Below are 13,436 nucleotides of genomic sequence, written 5' to 3' on the forward strand. Positions count from 1 at the left end.
CCTGTACCTAAGTATTAACTTCAGCACTTCCATCAACGTATCTCAAAACCAAAATCGTATACTGTAAGTACCCTGAACCAGCTTCACAACGTTTACTCCTTAGACCCTGGGCGTGTTTGTGACACCCTGGGCAGCCGCTGTGACCAGCCGTTACAATGTCAGGCGTAAGAGCTTGCCTGCAGCCAAATGAGGGCCCGGCGTGAGTTGCAGGCGCTTGGAAGGAATGTGATGCAACCTCTTAGCGCTTCGCACACAACAGTGTATGACTTGCTTTGGAGAAAAGTATCAATGCATCTGATTTTGGTGCCATGGATGGGTCCCGGACTCCTGGCGGGCGAACAAGCACTAACCTGGACACAGCGCCTATGCGGGAGAGGGCGTTTGCCCGCATACCAGCAGACGCTGCCACCCGGACTTCATCTTTGTGCCACGTCTCAGTTTCCAAAGCTGTCTGCCATTACAGGTGCCCTATCGGCCAAACATACGGAGAAGTTGGGGGGAGCAGTCCCAACTTCAGGGGCAACTTCTGTGACGCGGGGCGCAAGCACGTATCCGGCCCAGCATCCGAGCTTGCCACGCAGGGCTTCTCACGCTGGGAGCAGTCCTCAGGGAACCGCGATCCCCCGCTCAGGTGCGCCCATGCATACGCTATGGTGTTTGCTGTGTGGAAGATGTCTGTGGGGACGCACCCAGGCGCGGCGCCTGTGGACGCCTCATACGGCATGTCGTTGCAGTCTGTCGGTGCGGCAGAGCATGTTGTGTGGCCGCCATACAGGTGGCGGGCGTAACAACGCATAGTATGACATTAGGGCCGCTCTCTAAGCATTCGTCGTGCTCTTCAAAATGTGGACTGCAGGCGGCACGCGGAGCAGCCTGCATCTACTAGCTATGCGGAGCCGTCTGTGATGGGGGGGCATGCCTCGTACTACGGACGCCGTGCAGTTGGGGAGGGCGAAGACGGGACAGCGTACCGGCGAACAATGAAAGCAGTGCCGCAGCCGGTACGGCAGGACCGGTGAGTAGTTGCGTGAGCTGTCATAAGTTGCGGTGTCGAAGGCTGGGGGACCAGGCTGCAGGCTTGCAGCCGTCTGCCAACCGGTATTTTACGATGTTCCATCCCGCATTCGCTCTTCCCTGCCCACCTTACCCGCAGGCCGGAGGGGAAAAAGGCAATTCCAGAGCCCTACGGCGCGCCGCCGGCGCACCCGCGCGGCACCCGCCCGCCGCCCGATGACGTGCGCTTCCGTGAAGCGGAGTCCGCGCCCGAGCCCAACCTGCCGCGGCTAGGGCGCCCGGATGGCATTAGTGGGCTGCGCGAGAGCGGGGATCAACAGTACCAGTTTGAATCCTCCCTGGGTCGCAAGATCCGCGTGGGGCAGGACAGCTATCGAGGCGCGGGTCGCGCGGGTGATCGAAGCCTTGTGTATGGTGCGCCAGCGCGCACGGAGGACGACCCTACCTACTTCCGCAGCATGAAGGACAGCCCCACGTTCACGCGCTTTTGCAACAGCCTGCCGGCCAAGCCCGCCGTCAGCCCGCACCAGCGGCGGGAGGAGGGCATGCGCCGTGCCGCGGAGGAGGAGCGGCGACGGGAGGCGGCGCTGGTGAGCACGCTTGACATTCAGGGAGTGCCGGATGACGACTGAGCTCAGTGTTCGAGGTATTGGAGCGGCATGGCTAGCAGCGGTGCCGTGGCAAGACAATATGAGTAGTCTTAGAGCGGCCGGCAGGGCTTGTCGTCAGAGGGCCCGGGCTTTGTATGCGACGTTTGCATGTGATAATCGATGCGGGAGAGCCCCAACCAGTACGGCTTGTTGCTGAGGTTAGCTGTGTGGTGCGTACAAATATGTCGCCAAGTAGGCAGGATTAGCACTTCATGCGAAGGCCGATTGATAGCACGGGACGAGCGCGTCAAGGGCGCTGTCACTTCATAGGGATGGCGCGTCACTGTCCGCGCCCAAGGACAGAGCGGGAGATGTTGTGAGCGTGTCAGGATGGTACCGGGATGGGATTTTGCCCGTGCCGCTTAAACTAATCATTCAGAATGCAGGCGGCTTCTACATGACTTACTTTCACCTTCACTCACTCATAGTTTCCGCCTTTGGGTTTGCAAGCCCGCACATCGCCGAGCAAACCGCCCTAGCAAAGTTGCACCTCTGCCAGGCCCAATTTGAGGATTGCCCATATCATACTTGATAGTTACTTTGAATCTTCAGCCTTTGTATGCAGCTTGGACAGCGCGAGCGTGCTGAGCAAACCCACATCATCGCTTTGTTAGAGAGGCCCTGCGATGAGCCTTAAACATGCCCTCCGTCAAGCTGGAGGGCTTATTTCAGCAGTAGCATCCTCGAGCTCGTCCACGGGTATGAGGAAGGCGTGGGACTCGACCTTCATCAGCGCCGGGCGGCCCACCCTGACGCGCTGCCTTCCTTGTCTGCAGGCGCGGTATCGTTGTTCCTGAATGGAGCTCTAGATGTGGTAAGCTGCGCAGAAAGTGTTGCTTTGGCGAGTCTCGGCGCGCCAAACATCACTCATCTCCCTTGCAGAGGCCTGCGCTGCATCGTTTGTTCCTCACAGCTGCTGTGCCCCAAGGCTACATACAGGTAAAGCTTGCGCAACGCCCTCGGGTGTATTCCGGTTAGGGAAACGGAACTGAAAACCGAGTAGGGCTGTCGGCACGCTCGCGCCACCTCACAACCGCAACCGACGTGGCCGTGCCCGCAATCCCGCGCAACTTCACAAACATCACCACTCTTTGCAAACGATATGCACGCGCACTGCAGACATGGGCAGAGGTGCACGACCGCCGCGTGGAGCCGTTCAGCGTGGTGCAGCAGGAGGTGGACGTGGTGTCGGAGCGGCTCAGACACAGCGTGACCACGGGCATTCCGGCCCTCAAAACCGCGGCCGAGTACTTCTTCCGGCGAGGCATCGAGGGCAAGCGGCTGCGGCCGACGCTCGCGCTGCTCATGTCCTCGGCGCTGTCCCCCGCCGCGCCCTCGCCGGAATACCTGCAGGTGGACACGCGGCCGGCGGCGGAGCACCCGCATGAGATGCGGCGGCGGCAGCAGCGCCTCGCCGAGATCGCGGAGCTCATCCACGTGGCCAGCCTGCTTCACGATGATGTGATCGATGACGCGCAGACGCGGCGCGGCGTGCTGTCGCTCAATACCAGCGTGGGCAACAAGACGGCCATTCTGGCGGGCGACTTCCTGCTGGCGCGGGCCTCCGTGACGCTGGCGTCGCTGCGCAACAGTGAGATCGTGGAGCTGATGAGTCAGGTGCTGGAGCACCTGGTCTCGGGCGAGATCATGCAGGTGCGGGGGCTGATGGGTCGGTGGGTGGGTGGCGGGTGGTGGTCAGGGAGTGCGGTGTTTTGTGTGTGCGTGTGCGCGTGTGTGCGTGCGTGTGTGCGTGCGTGCGTGCGTGCGTGTGTGTGTGTTAAAGAGCACAAGGAAAACGATGCGCAAAGACGTGTGTGTGTGTGTGTGTGAGTGTGCACGCGGGCGGCGCGGGAGGTGTGGGCAGGCAGCACTGTGCAGCAGGCACGATGGGGGGGGGTGCGGACATGAAGTCAGCCTACTGGTTGGTGGGGATTGGCACCTGTGCTGAAGAAGCTGGCACCGTGGATGTGGGTAGGGGCTGAGGACTCTGCAAACGCAGAGCTGAAGGGTCCGCCAGCGTTGGGTTACTAGTGAAGCATGCGCGCTCCATGATCGGCTAGCTCCCTGTGGGCTGGTGCTGGATCTTGGTTCACTTGGGATGGGAATAAACTACCCCCCTCCTCTCACCCCCAGATGACCGCCACCAGCGAGCAGCTGCTGGACCTGGAGCACTACCTGGCCAAGACCTACTGCAAGACAGCCAGCCTCATGGCAAACAGCTCGCGCTCCGTGGCGGTGCTGGCGGGTGCGGCGCCAGAGGTGGGCCCGGGGTGGTCGGGGACCCTGGCGGGTTGGGGGCGGGAGGCCTGACAGGGGCTTGCTTTCCAGCAATATCAAAGCTTGTGGTGCTGCCGGCCCTGCAACGAACGTGCAGGTGTGCGACATGGCGTGGAGCTACGGCCGCCACCTGGGCATCGCCTTCCAGGTGGGAGCTGCTCGAAGGGGGCGGGTGGGGCACGGCAGTTAGACGAGTTATGCGTAGAGACGGCGGGTAGCTGAGACCTCCACACGGGACGAAAATGGGGCAGGGCAAGGCAGCTGGCCGGGAAGCGGCACGCATGGAACCACGCTTGTGACAGCACGGATCGCCGCTTCGTCAGATGCCTGCTCGCCCTGACACCTTGCAGCTGTGCATGACAACCAATCACCCATGATCACACCTGCTGTTGTGCAGGTGGTGGATGACCTGCTGGACCTGACCGGCAGCAGCAGCGTGCTGGGCAAGCCGGCGCTCAACGACATGCGCAGTGGGCTGGCCACGGCGCCGGTGAGCAGCAGAAGCAGCAGCGGTACAGACAGTGGCGGAGCAAGGGAGGCAAGGGGCCTTAGGGCTAGGCTGGGTAGGAAGGCTTGGGGGTATAGGTTTCACCGGTAGAGGGGGGGCGTGTGGGCCGGATGTGAGCTGGGGCCAGCCATTCCTGAAGTGGTGGTGAGGGCTCGTGACGTACAGGGCCACGTGATGCAACCACACTGAATGCCGCCAATTGCAATCGGACCCGTGCCGCTGCCGCCTGCAGGTGCTGTTTGCGGCCCAGGAGGAGCCGGCGCTGCAGGCGCTCATTCTACGCCGCTTCAAGCACGATGGCGATGTCACCAAGGTGAGGGGCAGCGATGCGGTTCGGGAGGGCTGGGGGCTTTCACGTTACGTGGTATGCGGGGGAGGGCGCACACGGCTAGGACAATGGGCGTCGGTTTGCTGGAGACAACACGCAACAAGGGACATGTCGGTAGCGACCTGTTCTGTGCTGAAGGACTGGTATACATCTTGATCACGCAGGCCATGTCATTGATAGAGCGGACACAGGGCCTGCGGCGAGCGGAGGAGCTGGCAGCGCAGCACGCCAAGGCAGCAGCGGACATGGTGAGCGCACGGCGGGGGAGTTCGGACATCGGGAGCGCATGTTCCTGGCCTAGGTTGCACGGCGGTAGCACGGGCTGGCAGGACTGGGGTGCTTAACAGAGCCGACAACCGATCCAAACCACCCGTTGCTTCGCGCACTTACCGACGCTGTACTGGTTGTCCTCGTGCAGATTCGCTGCCTGCCCACGGCGCAGTCGGACCACGCGGAGATCGCGCGCGAGGCGCTCATACAGATCACGCACCGTGTGCTGACGCGGAAGAAGTGAGAGCGCAGCAGACGCAAGGGCGGACAGCTAGTTGCAGCGCGGCTGCAGCGGCCGCACGGAAAGCAGCTGCGCGGTGTGTGTTGCGCAAACGTGTCCCATGAGCGGCAGAGTGGCGAGTGCTGAGTTTTGCAGTGGATGCTCGTCTTTGGCACGCCGTTACGGTGCTGTCATGATCACATGATGCATGACAGGTTCAGGATGAACAGCGCGTGTACAATTATGAAGTGTGGCAAGTGACTGGAGTGGTAGCGCTCTGGATTGCCTGTGGATGAAGTCCATGGATCAACGTTCTTGTCGTGTGTCATCGTGCTGCGTGATTTTCCGTGGTGGAGCTTTGCAGTACGCGCGCCGGCACACATTCATCACAACCAGGACGGATTGGAAGCAGTCTTTCCAGTTCGGTGTTTACAACGGCTAGGGCCGGGGTCGACACTACGCACGGTCACGACGCTGTATCGGTTTACCGGGGTAGCGGTGACGTATGTGTGCTCCACATTGCGGGGGCTTCATGCCGAATTCCATGCATCTAATGTGTTGACGGTCGCGTATGCCCGGCGACTTCTGTGCATGCGACAAGTGGCCGGCCCGCCCACTCAGGCACACACTGACCGGGGCGCAGTGCAGGCGTGCAGCACTGGGCCTGGCAGGACCGCAGGCCTGTACCCATGTAAGCGCGCGTGCTCACCATCTTCAACCCCTGCACGCGGCCTGGCAGTATGCTGAACCTGATCCGCACACCTTTACGACCAGTCGACCACCCCTCCTTGACGTTGCCTCTGACCATCATAACTCCTGCCTATCCTGCCCGCTTCAATTCCTCGATTGCCTGCGCCTTGCCTTTCAGAATTCGCAATTCTGTCCCTGGTTCTGGCCTGCTTCGTATCCATCGCCCCCCCTGCCCCGCTTGCGAGGATACCTCCCATGACTCATGTCTCATGGGCCACTGCAACTGTAACTGTAGCTTCGCTTTACTTCAACCCCTGGTGTGGTCGGAACGGTAGTTCTACGCCGCACAAGGAAATAACCCTGTAGAACACGCCCTGGCGCATCTAGATGTGTCTTTTGCCTACCACACCTGGCTTCGGTGTTCACACGCTTTTTCTTCGACCCCTCCGCACGCTTTGCCTCCAGGGTTTCATCCCAAGCCCCTGGCTTTCTACGCTTTCCTTAGAGCTACAGTAGCTTGCTGGCTTAGGGGTGCATACCTGGGCTGGCTGGGGGAAGTGGGGGACTCGCAGGGTTCACCGGGATTGGGGCTGGGGGTTCGGGGTCGCATCCACATGGAAAGTATTTCAGTGACACCTTCCTACCGTTACCTTGCAATGCAAGAAGTATTGTACAGCTATCCAAGTGGAACTGCAATTCCGCACACAGTTTGCAACTTCCACATTCGATCCTTGCTTTACTTACGAAGCGCCTTGTATGGCTGCGTCTAGAAAGAATGACCCTTTCAATTTTGACGATATCTATAAGCAAGCTGGCGTGGAGGACCTTTTCGTCAAGAAGACGCTCGGGGAGCTGAAGCAGAAGCAGTCTCCAGGTCCCGGTCCTGCCGCTGGAGTTGCATCAAGTGAGATGGGCCACAGTCTTGTCCGTGAAACTGATGAAGCAATGCTCGGTGCCAACCCACCTTCCGACTGCTCTCCCCGATGCAGCTGCCCGCGCTCCTGCTACTGCGTCCTCCTCGCACACCGCCGCGCCAGCAGCAGCATCATTTGACCTTGACTTCTTAAGTAAGTGAAGACGCGCAAAGCGCTGAATCGGCTCTGTGGCGAAGACCACCTGGTGGCAGTAGACGAGGGTTCGGGGCCCGCACGACTTCCCACACGCCTTCCCCCACACCGCTTCCTTCATGCTGGCTGTGTCCTTGCAGGCTCCATCGCAACTCCGGGAGGGGGCGGAACGCCGACGAACCTCTCCAAGCCTAGCAGCTCTGCCAACTTGCAGCAGCACGCGCATGCGGCGCCAGCCCCGAAGCCTTCGCAGCACGCTGCGTCGGCACTGGATGACCCCTTCGCGCTGTTCAACGAGGTTCCGGGCGCGGCCCCGGCGCAGCGCCACGCCCCGCCGGCCCCGCCCTCAGCGACGGCCTCCAGCGGCTTTGGAAATCTACTTGACTTCGACGATGGCCACAGTGAGTGCTGCGGCAAGGGGGTACACTGAGGCAGGCGGCTTGGGCAGCCGGTCCCTGCTTGTGCGTGGGTTGACATTGCGGAAGTGCTGTGCGGCGGTAACAGTGCTTAACATGGGCAACAACGATGCTGCATCGCGGCTGTGTGCAAGGGCGATGGCCGATGGGGATACGCGAGGGCATCAATGCGAATACTGATGGACACTGGTGCTTGTGTTAATGCACCGCAGCTTTTGCGCCAGCGCCGGCTGCTGCGCCAGCGCCTGCCGCTGTGACACATGCCCGGGCCCCAGAGCCGGCACCGGCACCGGCCCCGCAACCAGCTACACCAGCACCGGCGTCTCCAGCACCGGCGCCGACACCGATGGTAGCGCCGCGGTCGCCTCCGCCGCCTGCCTACGACGACCACACGGCGTACAGCCCCGTCCACGGAACCTCCACCGCAGCAGCAGCACCCGCCTTGGGTGGTGAAGACGGCAGTTACGGCCGCGGCCACCCTGGTTGCAGCCAGAGCTACTCGCAAGCGCCGCAGCATTACCAGGGGCCTCCGCCGGAGGCCCGCTTCCACAGCACCACCGCGGCGCCAGGCGCCGGCCCCGCGCCGCCCAGCTTCAGCCACCAGCACTCGGCGCAGTCGCAGTTTGAGGACGTGCACTCGCAGGCCTCGGCCTCCTCCATGTCCGCGCCCTACGCCTGGAGCCACGCCTCACATGGCTCCGCCAGCGCCGGCGCGGGCGGCATCTCGGGGTACCTCAAGGTACGATAGCCCGATAGAGTCTGACATGGTCATATGACGATGGGACGTCGGGCTTCTGACAAGGGAGGGCCGTTGGTATGACGAGGGAATACGGGGCGTGCGCGGGACGAAAGTACGGGCCCAGTGCAGCAGCTTGTCGACCACCGCTCACACAAACGCTTGCTAACCTGTCCGACTTCCTTGCTGCTTGCGTTCAGGCGTTCACCAAGAAGGCAGTGCGGGTGGCGAAGGCGGGTCTGGCGCAGCTGGAACACGCGCTGGAGGGATTGGACCAGGGGGCAGCGGGAGGCGCAGGTGGAGGCAGCGCCTACTCGACGTCATCGGACCGCGGGTGGGCTGGGCGTCGCGGGGCGGTGACGGGGCCGGCGGTGGATAGGGGCTGCTTGGTGTACGCAATACACGGCAGGCAGCAACTGACCTGCAGTCTCGAGGGGCAGGGCGTGCAGCCTGGAGGAGCAGGGCGTACAGGCTCGAGGCGGGAGGTGTGCCGTTAAGTTTGGCGCGAAGCGCACCTGTTAGGGAACGTCCGGCACGTCAGGCTTGTCACAGCGCAATACCACGACGCACATGCTACTTGATGACACGTTGCTCCTGCGTGTGCAGCGCCGAGGGCGGCCAGATTAGTAATGACGAGGCGCTGGCCTGGGCGGTGCGGCTGGCGGACATGGCGCCGCACGCGCAGCAGCAGGAGCTGGCGCAGGTGCGCGGCTGGGTGCTTGAGCGGTTGAGCGACTGTGGTGGTCCCGGGGCGGGGCCTAGGCGGGCGGGTAGATCGCGTGCAGATGGGGATTGGAAGTGGGGGTTGTTGCCTTGGGCTTATGCTGTGTGCTTTACGCGCGAACCTGCAGATGCCGCCGCCGCTCCGGCGGCGGGTGATCGAGGTGCTGCGTGAGCAGATACGCAGTGAGCACGTGGCGGCGCGGAGTGGCAGCCAAGTCAGCGCAACCAGCTCGCATGAAGCGCACGACATGTACATGCCGCCGGGGGCAGGCCACAGCCACGGCCACGGTGAACCCATGGGACCGCCGCCGCCCTACCGCGGATCCAGCGACGGTAGCTACCAAGCACCGCACATCGGCGCGCCGGCGGCGGTTGCGCCGGCGCCTCGTGCTGAGGCAGTTGCGCCTGCGGCTCCGCCGCCCGCCCCAGTGGCGCCGCCGCCGCAGCCTGCTCCGGTGCATCACGAGAGCCACGACTTGTTGGGGATGGGCAGCGGCGGTCTCTCACCCATGGGCTCCGCGGCAGCAGCGTACCCCGCTGTCCCAGCAGCCAGCGCGCCATCGGCGGCGCGGCCGTCCGCACCCACACCTGCACCAGCACCTGCACCTGCACCAGCACCCTCGCCCGTAGTTGATGACCTGCTCGGCTTTGGTGACGGCCCCAGCACCAGCGCTGCCCCGCGGCCGACCGCCCCCGTGGCGGCCGCGGCGGCCCCCGCGGCTCAGCCGGCCACTCCTCCGCCTCCGCCTCAGCCGCCTGCCCATGTGCCGGCGGCGGCTGTGCACACGGATGACATGGACGATTTCTTCTCGGGCGGCCGCGCCGCTGGCAGCAGCAGCGGCGCGGCAGCGCCGTCCTCCGCGGGGCCTGCGGCGGCGGCGGCCACAGCCACCGCCCGGGCGGGGTCGATGCACGGTAGCGCCTCGGCGCCGCATCTGGCAGCCGGCCGTGGCGGCGGCGTGGGCGCCAGCAGCAGCGCAGCGGCGCTGTTCGACATGCTGCACGACGAGGACGCGGGCGGCGTGGATGTGGGCAACGTGGACGTGTCGGGCTATGCGGACCTTTACAAGGGCGAGCAGGGGCACGAGAACGAGCCGGAGATCCGGAAACGGCTGCGCGCGCAGGTGGGTTTGGTCAATGCGTGGCTGCAGGGGACGGCTATGAATACTACATTGCAGGATCAGGGTGAGCATCCACGAAACTGGTTCGCCAGCGTGCTCTCATAGTCGTTGCGTACCAAACTAACAGGGCAAACGCGTGTGCGAATGGAGGCTATACCGTGACCTTTCGCTGATGCGCAAGCTTCTCTTGCCGCCACGCCTGACCCTAATTTTACTTCTCTCTTTCCATGCCCCCCCGCGCAGCGTGAGAAGGCCAAGCACGACCAGATGAAGGCGGCGCTCAAGGCCAAGCAGGAGATGGAGGCGGAGGAGGCGGCACGGCGGGAGCAGCAGGTGGAGCTCAAGGAGCAGTACAAGACCAACATTGAGGCCTGGAAGAACAAGAACAAGGTGTGTCCGGACGGGTTCGGAGCCAAGCATTGTGCCGCCTGGGTCTGGGTCGGTGTATCCGCGCGACCCCTAGTCTACCCGCAAGGCCGGGCTGCGAAGCAGGCACTGCCCGTGTGCCACCCTCGCTGCAACGCCGTGACCCCTTCTACCTTTATGCCTCCTCACGGCCTCCGCCACTGCGCCCCTCCGCAACCTATTAATCTTGCTGCCAACGCCCCTTCGGTCGTCCAACGGAACATCCATGTATCCCCTCCCCCGACCGCGCGCGCACAGGGCAACATTCGCGGCCTGCTGAGCTCGCTGCAGACTGTGCTGTGGCCCGACAGCGGCTGGGCGCCGGTGAGCGTGGGTGACATGCTGGAGCCGGTGCAGGTGAAGAAGGTGTGGATGCGCGCCAACCTGCTGGTGCACCCGGACAAGGTGCGGCAGCGCAATGGCACGGCGGAGCAGGTGGCCATCGCGGACATGGTGTTTGACGTGCTCAAGGACACGTACAACACCTTTAGGTAGATACAGTGAAGGTAGAGGCATGGGTAGAGGTAGAGGCAGGGGGAGCAGGCCGGCCTGGTGATGCCGGGGCGGAAACGATTTGAGGCTCAAGGGCAGGGACGCTAGGACGGCGGGTGCAGCGAGCGAAGGGCTCAGAGGGTGACGGCAGCGGCAGCGGCTGGTCGTAACTGTCACAAAGGGGACATGTGACCGGGTAGGGCCCGGCGAGCACTGAGCGGCGATCGCGTAAAGGGGTGGATTTGATGAGTGCTTGGCATTATTGGGAGTGGAGCTGGCGGCTGTAGCGGGAGGGCCAGGGCAGGTGAAGGGCGATGTGTGGTGTGAGGTGTCAGCGACATTCGTGGAGGCTGGGCGTGGGTATGGGCGCACTGGCGTGCTGGACTGAAGTGTGCAGCATTAGCGGGCACTTGCGGTGACTGGCACGGGTGACTGGTGTCTGGGCGGATTGCCCTCAACGTGTGTAACAGCATATGTTCTGCTCCTAGCCTCTCCTTCAACTGCTCTGCGGGAGGTATATCCAAACAACCAAAATGCGCGTCATCGTCCGCTATCAGAAAAGCCCCAAGCGTCTGCCTCATGCACCCCTACAACAGCGCTGCTGTAACGATGGCAGCACTGCATAGCAGTGCCACCACCAGCGTAATTGCAGACACCACCTGCGCGTGCAGCGTGCAGCCTGCCGGCAGCACCACCGTGGGCGGCTTCGGCAGGCTCACTGCCATCACACTCCACCGCCCCTCTTGTGGGCTTGGCCCCTCCGACCCTGCCGATGCCTCTGTCTCCCCTGCTCCCCGCTTGCCCTCCGCCGCTGTCCCCACCACCTCTGCTTCCGCCTCGACCGCCCCAGCCTTGCAGCTGCCCACGGCCTGCCTCTCCACGGCATCCGCTTGGCAGCTGGCGCCGTCGGCGCCCTGTCCTGGCTTGCCTTCATGCTCCTCGGAGGTGGCCACGCCAGCTTCTGCTGCTGCATACCGCAACAGGAGCTGGGGGGCCGGCCACCGCACTGTGTTCGATGGACCTGCAGTACATCGTAGAAAGGCAGGCAGGGGCGCCGTGGGTACCTTGAAAAGCGGTGGACTTACACACAAAACACCCCAGCTGCTGGACATGCTTTCCTCTGTTGAGAGTCCAAATCACAGCCCAACCCAACATTGCGCCGCCCGCCACCTTGCTAATGCCGCTCACACGCCAAACCGCCTGCTGCAGTCAAGTTAACAACCAGCTCACCTGGTGCAATCCGGAACAGGTCTACAGAGCAGCCTGGCGCACCCTCACCCACAGGTGCGGGATACTTGGTGTGGAAGGGCAGCTCGGTGCGGGCGTACACGGAGCGGCCCGCACGCTTCGTGGCGGTGCTTGAGACGTTGTGCAGGGTGATGCCGAGCACAGTGGCCCGACATGCTGGCGCCGGTCTGCGCGCAAGGATGCAAGGACACGCCGGTAAATGCCTGGAAGTATTGAAGTGGTACTGGTGTGATGTGATGGCAGAAATGGCTCGGCGAGGCGTGGGCTGCGGGGGACTCACTGTTCCAGGTCGAGAGGGCCAAACAGGGACACCTCTATGCCGCCTGCACCGTGGGAACGGCAGGGCGGAACAAGTTGTTACATTTGTCGTAACAGCTGGCCAGTCATACGCTAGGCAGTTCTGTAGCTGTCAGTCTGTAATCATACGTAGCGCCGTCGACCGGTTGATATGTGGCAGCTGCATTTGATGTAAGGAGCGCGAGCCTCTCCCACCGTGCCTTTGCACGTGCCCGCGATTCTTCGTATACAGTTGCGTCCAACAAGCCATAACGCACCTGTCAGAACCTGCCGCAGCTGCTCAAGCTCATAGGGATCCGTGAACAGTTCCGGAGGCAGTGCCTGAAGGATGGTCACCTGTAACCGGCGTGCACGCGGGATCAAAGCACAGCTGAGAGCGCACGGCCAACCTTGCCACAGGCATACGGCTTACCTGGCCGGCGGCGTTCGGCACACCCGTGGTCGCCAGGAGCAAGCGCGGCGAACACGTCAGCTCGTATGAGACTCGTTGATGGGCGCCATCCCTGCGTCGGCAGAGAAGCGTCAGTGGGGTATTAACTCAAAATGCGCCGGTGGGCACGGGTGCGACCATGGTCGTCCGAGCTCACCCTCGAACAGCTACCGACAGACAGTCCTCTGCCAAATATGATGGCGTCGCGTGTTTATTTTTTTGCAGCTTGTACTGCTCCGCAATGTCTGTGAGCGAGGGGCGAGAAACGCAGAATTAAACAATTTCGCGGGCTAGGCCGTTCTCCCAATGCGCCACGTATACTTGCTTTGCCAGTATGGGAGCGAGAAATGATTCGGTGCTGCTTGGTGCTGCGAGGGCGCGTGCGATATTAGAACCCCAACGCACGCTGACACAGCGGCCAGGAGCCAAAGAAGAGGTGCAGTTGTATCAGGCATTCACGTGTAACATAAAGGCTTCACGTAGTTGGGTTTCCAGTTGCGGGTAAAGTTGGGATGCGTGCCAGCGGTGCGCCGGGCCAACCCAT

At 62.7% G+C, this 13,436-nt stretch overlaps 4 protein-coding genes across 4 annotated transcripts; 3 read left to right on the forward strand and 1 right to left on the reverse strand.

Annotated features, from left to right (window-relative positions):
- Positions 1 to 18: 18 nt before the first annotated feature.
- CHLRE_12g511750v5 (uncharacterized protein) lies at positions 19 to 2,145 on the forward strand. The gene is made up of 4 exons (XM_001691018.2): positions 19 to 199; positions 464 to 631; positions 857 to 1,015; positions 1,154 to 2,145. The coding sequence occupies exons 1-4, from the start codon at positions 156 to 158 to the stop codon at positions 1,644 to 1,646; spliced, it is 864 nt and encodes a 287-aa protein (XP_001691070.1). The 5' UTR covers positions 19 to 155; the 3' UTR covers positions 1,647 to 2,145.
- CHLRE_12g511700v5 (uncharacterized protein) lies at positions 2,136 to 5,974 on the forward strand. Its single transcript, XM_001691017.2, has 10 exons — positions 2,136 to 2,363; positions 2,441 to 2,478; positions 2,547 to 2,603; positions 2,784 to 3,317; positions 3,798 to 3,923; positions 4,039 to 4,089; positions 4,339 to 4,431; positions 4,682 to 4,762; positions 4,942 to 5,025; positions 5,196 to 5,974. Exons 1-10 carry the CDS (start codon positions 2,291 to 2,293, stop codon positions 5,289 to 5,291), a joined length of 1,233 nt encoding a protein of 410 aa, XP_001691069.1. The 5' UTR covers positions 2,136 to 2,290; the 3' UTR covers positions 5,292 to 5,974.
- A 648-nt stretch (positions 5,975 to 6,622) lies between these two features.
- On the forward strand, positions 6,623 to 11,367 carry CHLRE_12g511650v5 (uncharacterized protein). Its single transcript, XM_001691016.2, has 9 exons — positions 6,623 to 6,861; positions 6,947 to 7,024; positions 7,165 to 7,425; positions 7,653 to 8,179; positions 8,377 to 8,510; positions 8,783 to 8,879; positions 9,028 to 10,023; positions 10,264 to 10,410; positions 10,684 to 11,367. Exons 1-9 carry the CDS (start codon positions 6,714 to 6,716, stop codon positions 10,918 to 10,920), a joined length of 2,625 nt encoding a protein of 874 aa, XP_001691068.2. The 5' UTR covers positions 6,623 to 6,713; the 3' UTR covers positions 10,921 to 11,367.
- Positions 11,368 to 11,369: 2 nt separating this feature from the next.
- On the reverse strand, positions 11,370 to 13,375 carry CHLRE_12g511640v5 (uncharacterized protein). The gene is made up of 7 exons (XM_043068243.1): positions 13,218 to 13,375; positions 13,050 to 13,137; positions 12,875 to 12,965; positions 12,720 to 12,798; positions 12,446 to 12,488; positions 12,148 to 12,332; positions 11,370 to 11,938 (listed from the first exon to the last, which is right to left on the reverse strand). The coding sequence occupies exons 1-7, from the start codon at positions 13,345 to 13,347 to the stop codon at positions 11,505 to 11,507; spliced, it is 1,050 nt and encodes a 349-aa protein (XP_042918124.1). The 5' UTR covers positions 13,348 to 13,375; the 3' UTR covers positions 11,370 to 11,504.
- Between the last annotated feature and the right edge of the window lie 61 nt (positions 13,376 to 13,436).

Source organism: Chlamydomonas reinhardtii, chromosome 12 (genome assembly GCF_000002595.2).
Source record: "Chlamydomonas reinhardtii strain CC-503 cw92 mt+ chromosome 12, whole genome shotgun sequence".
Classification (NCBI taxonomy): Eukaryota; Viridiplantae; Chlorophyta; class Chlorophyceae; order Chlamydomonadales; family Chlamydomonadaceae; genus Chlamydomonas; species Chlamydomonas reinhardtii.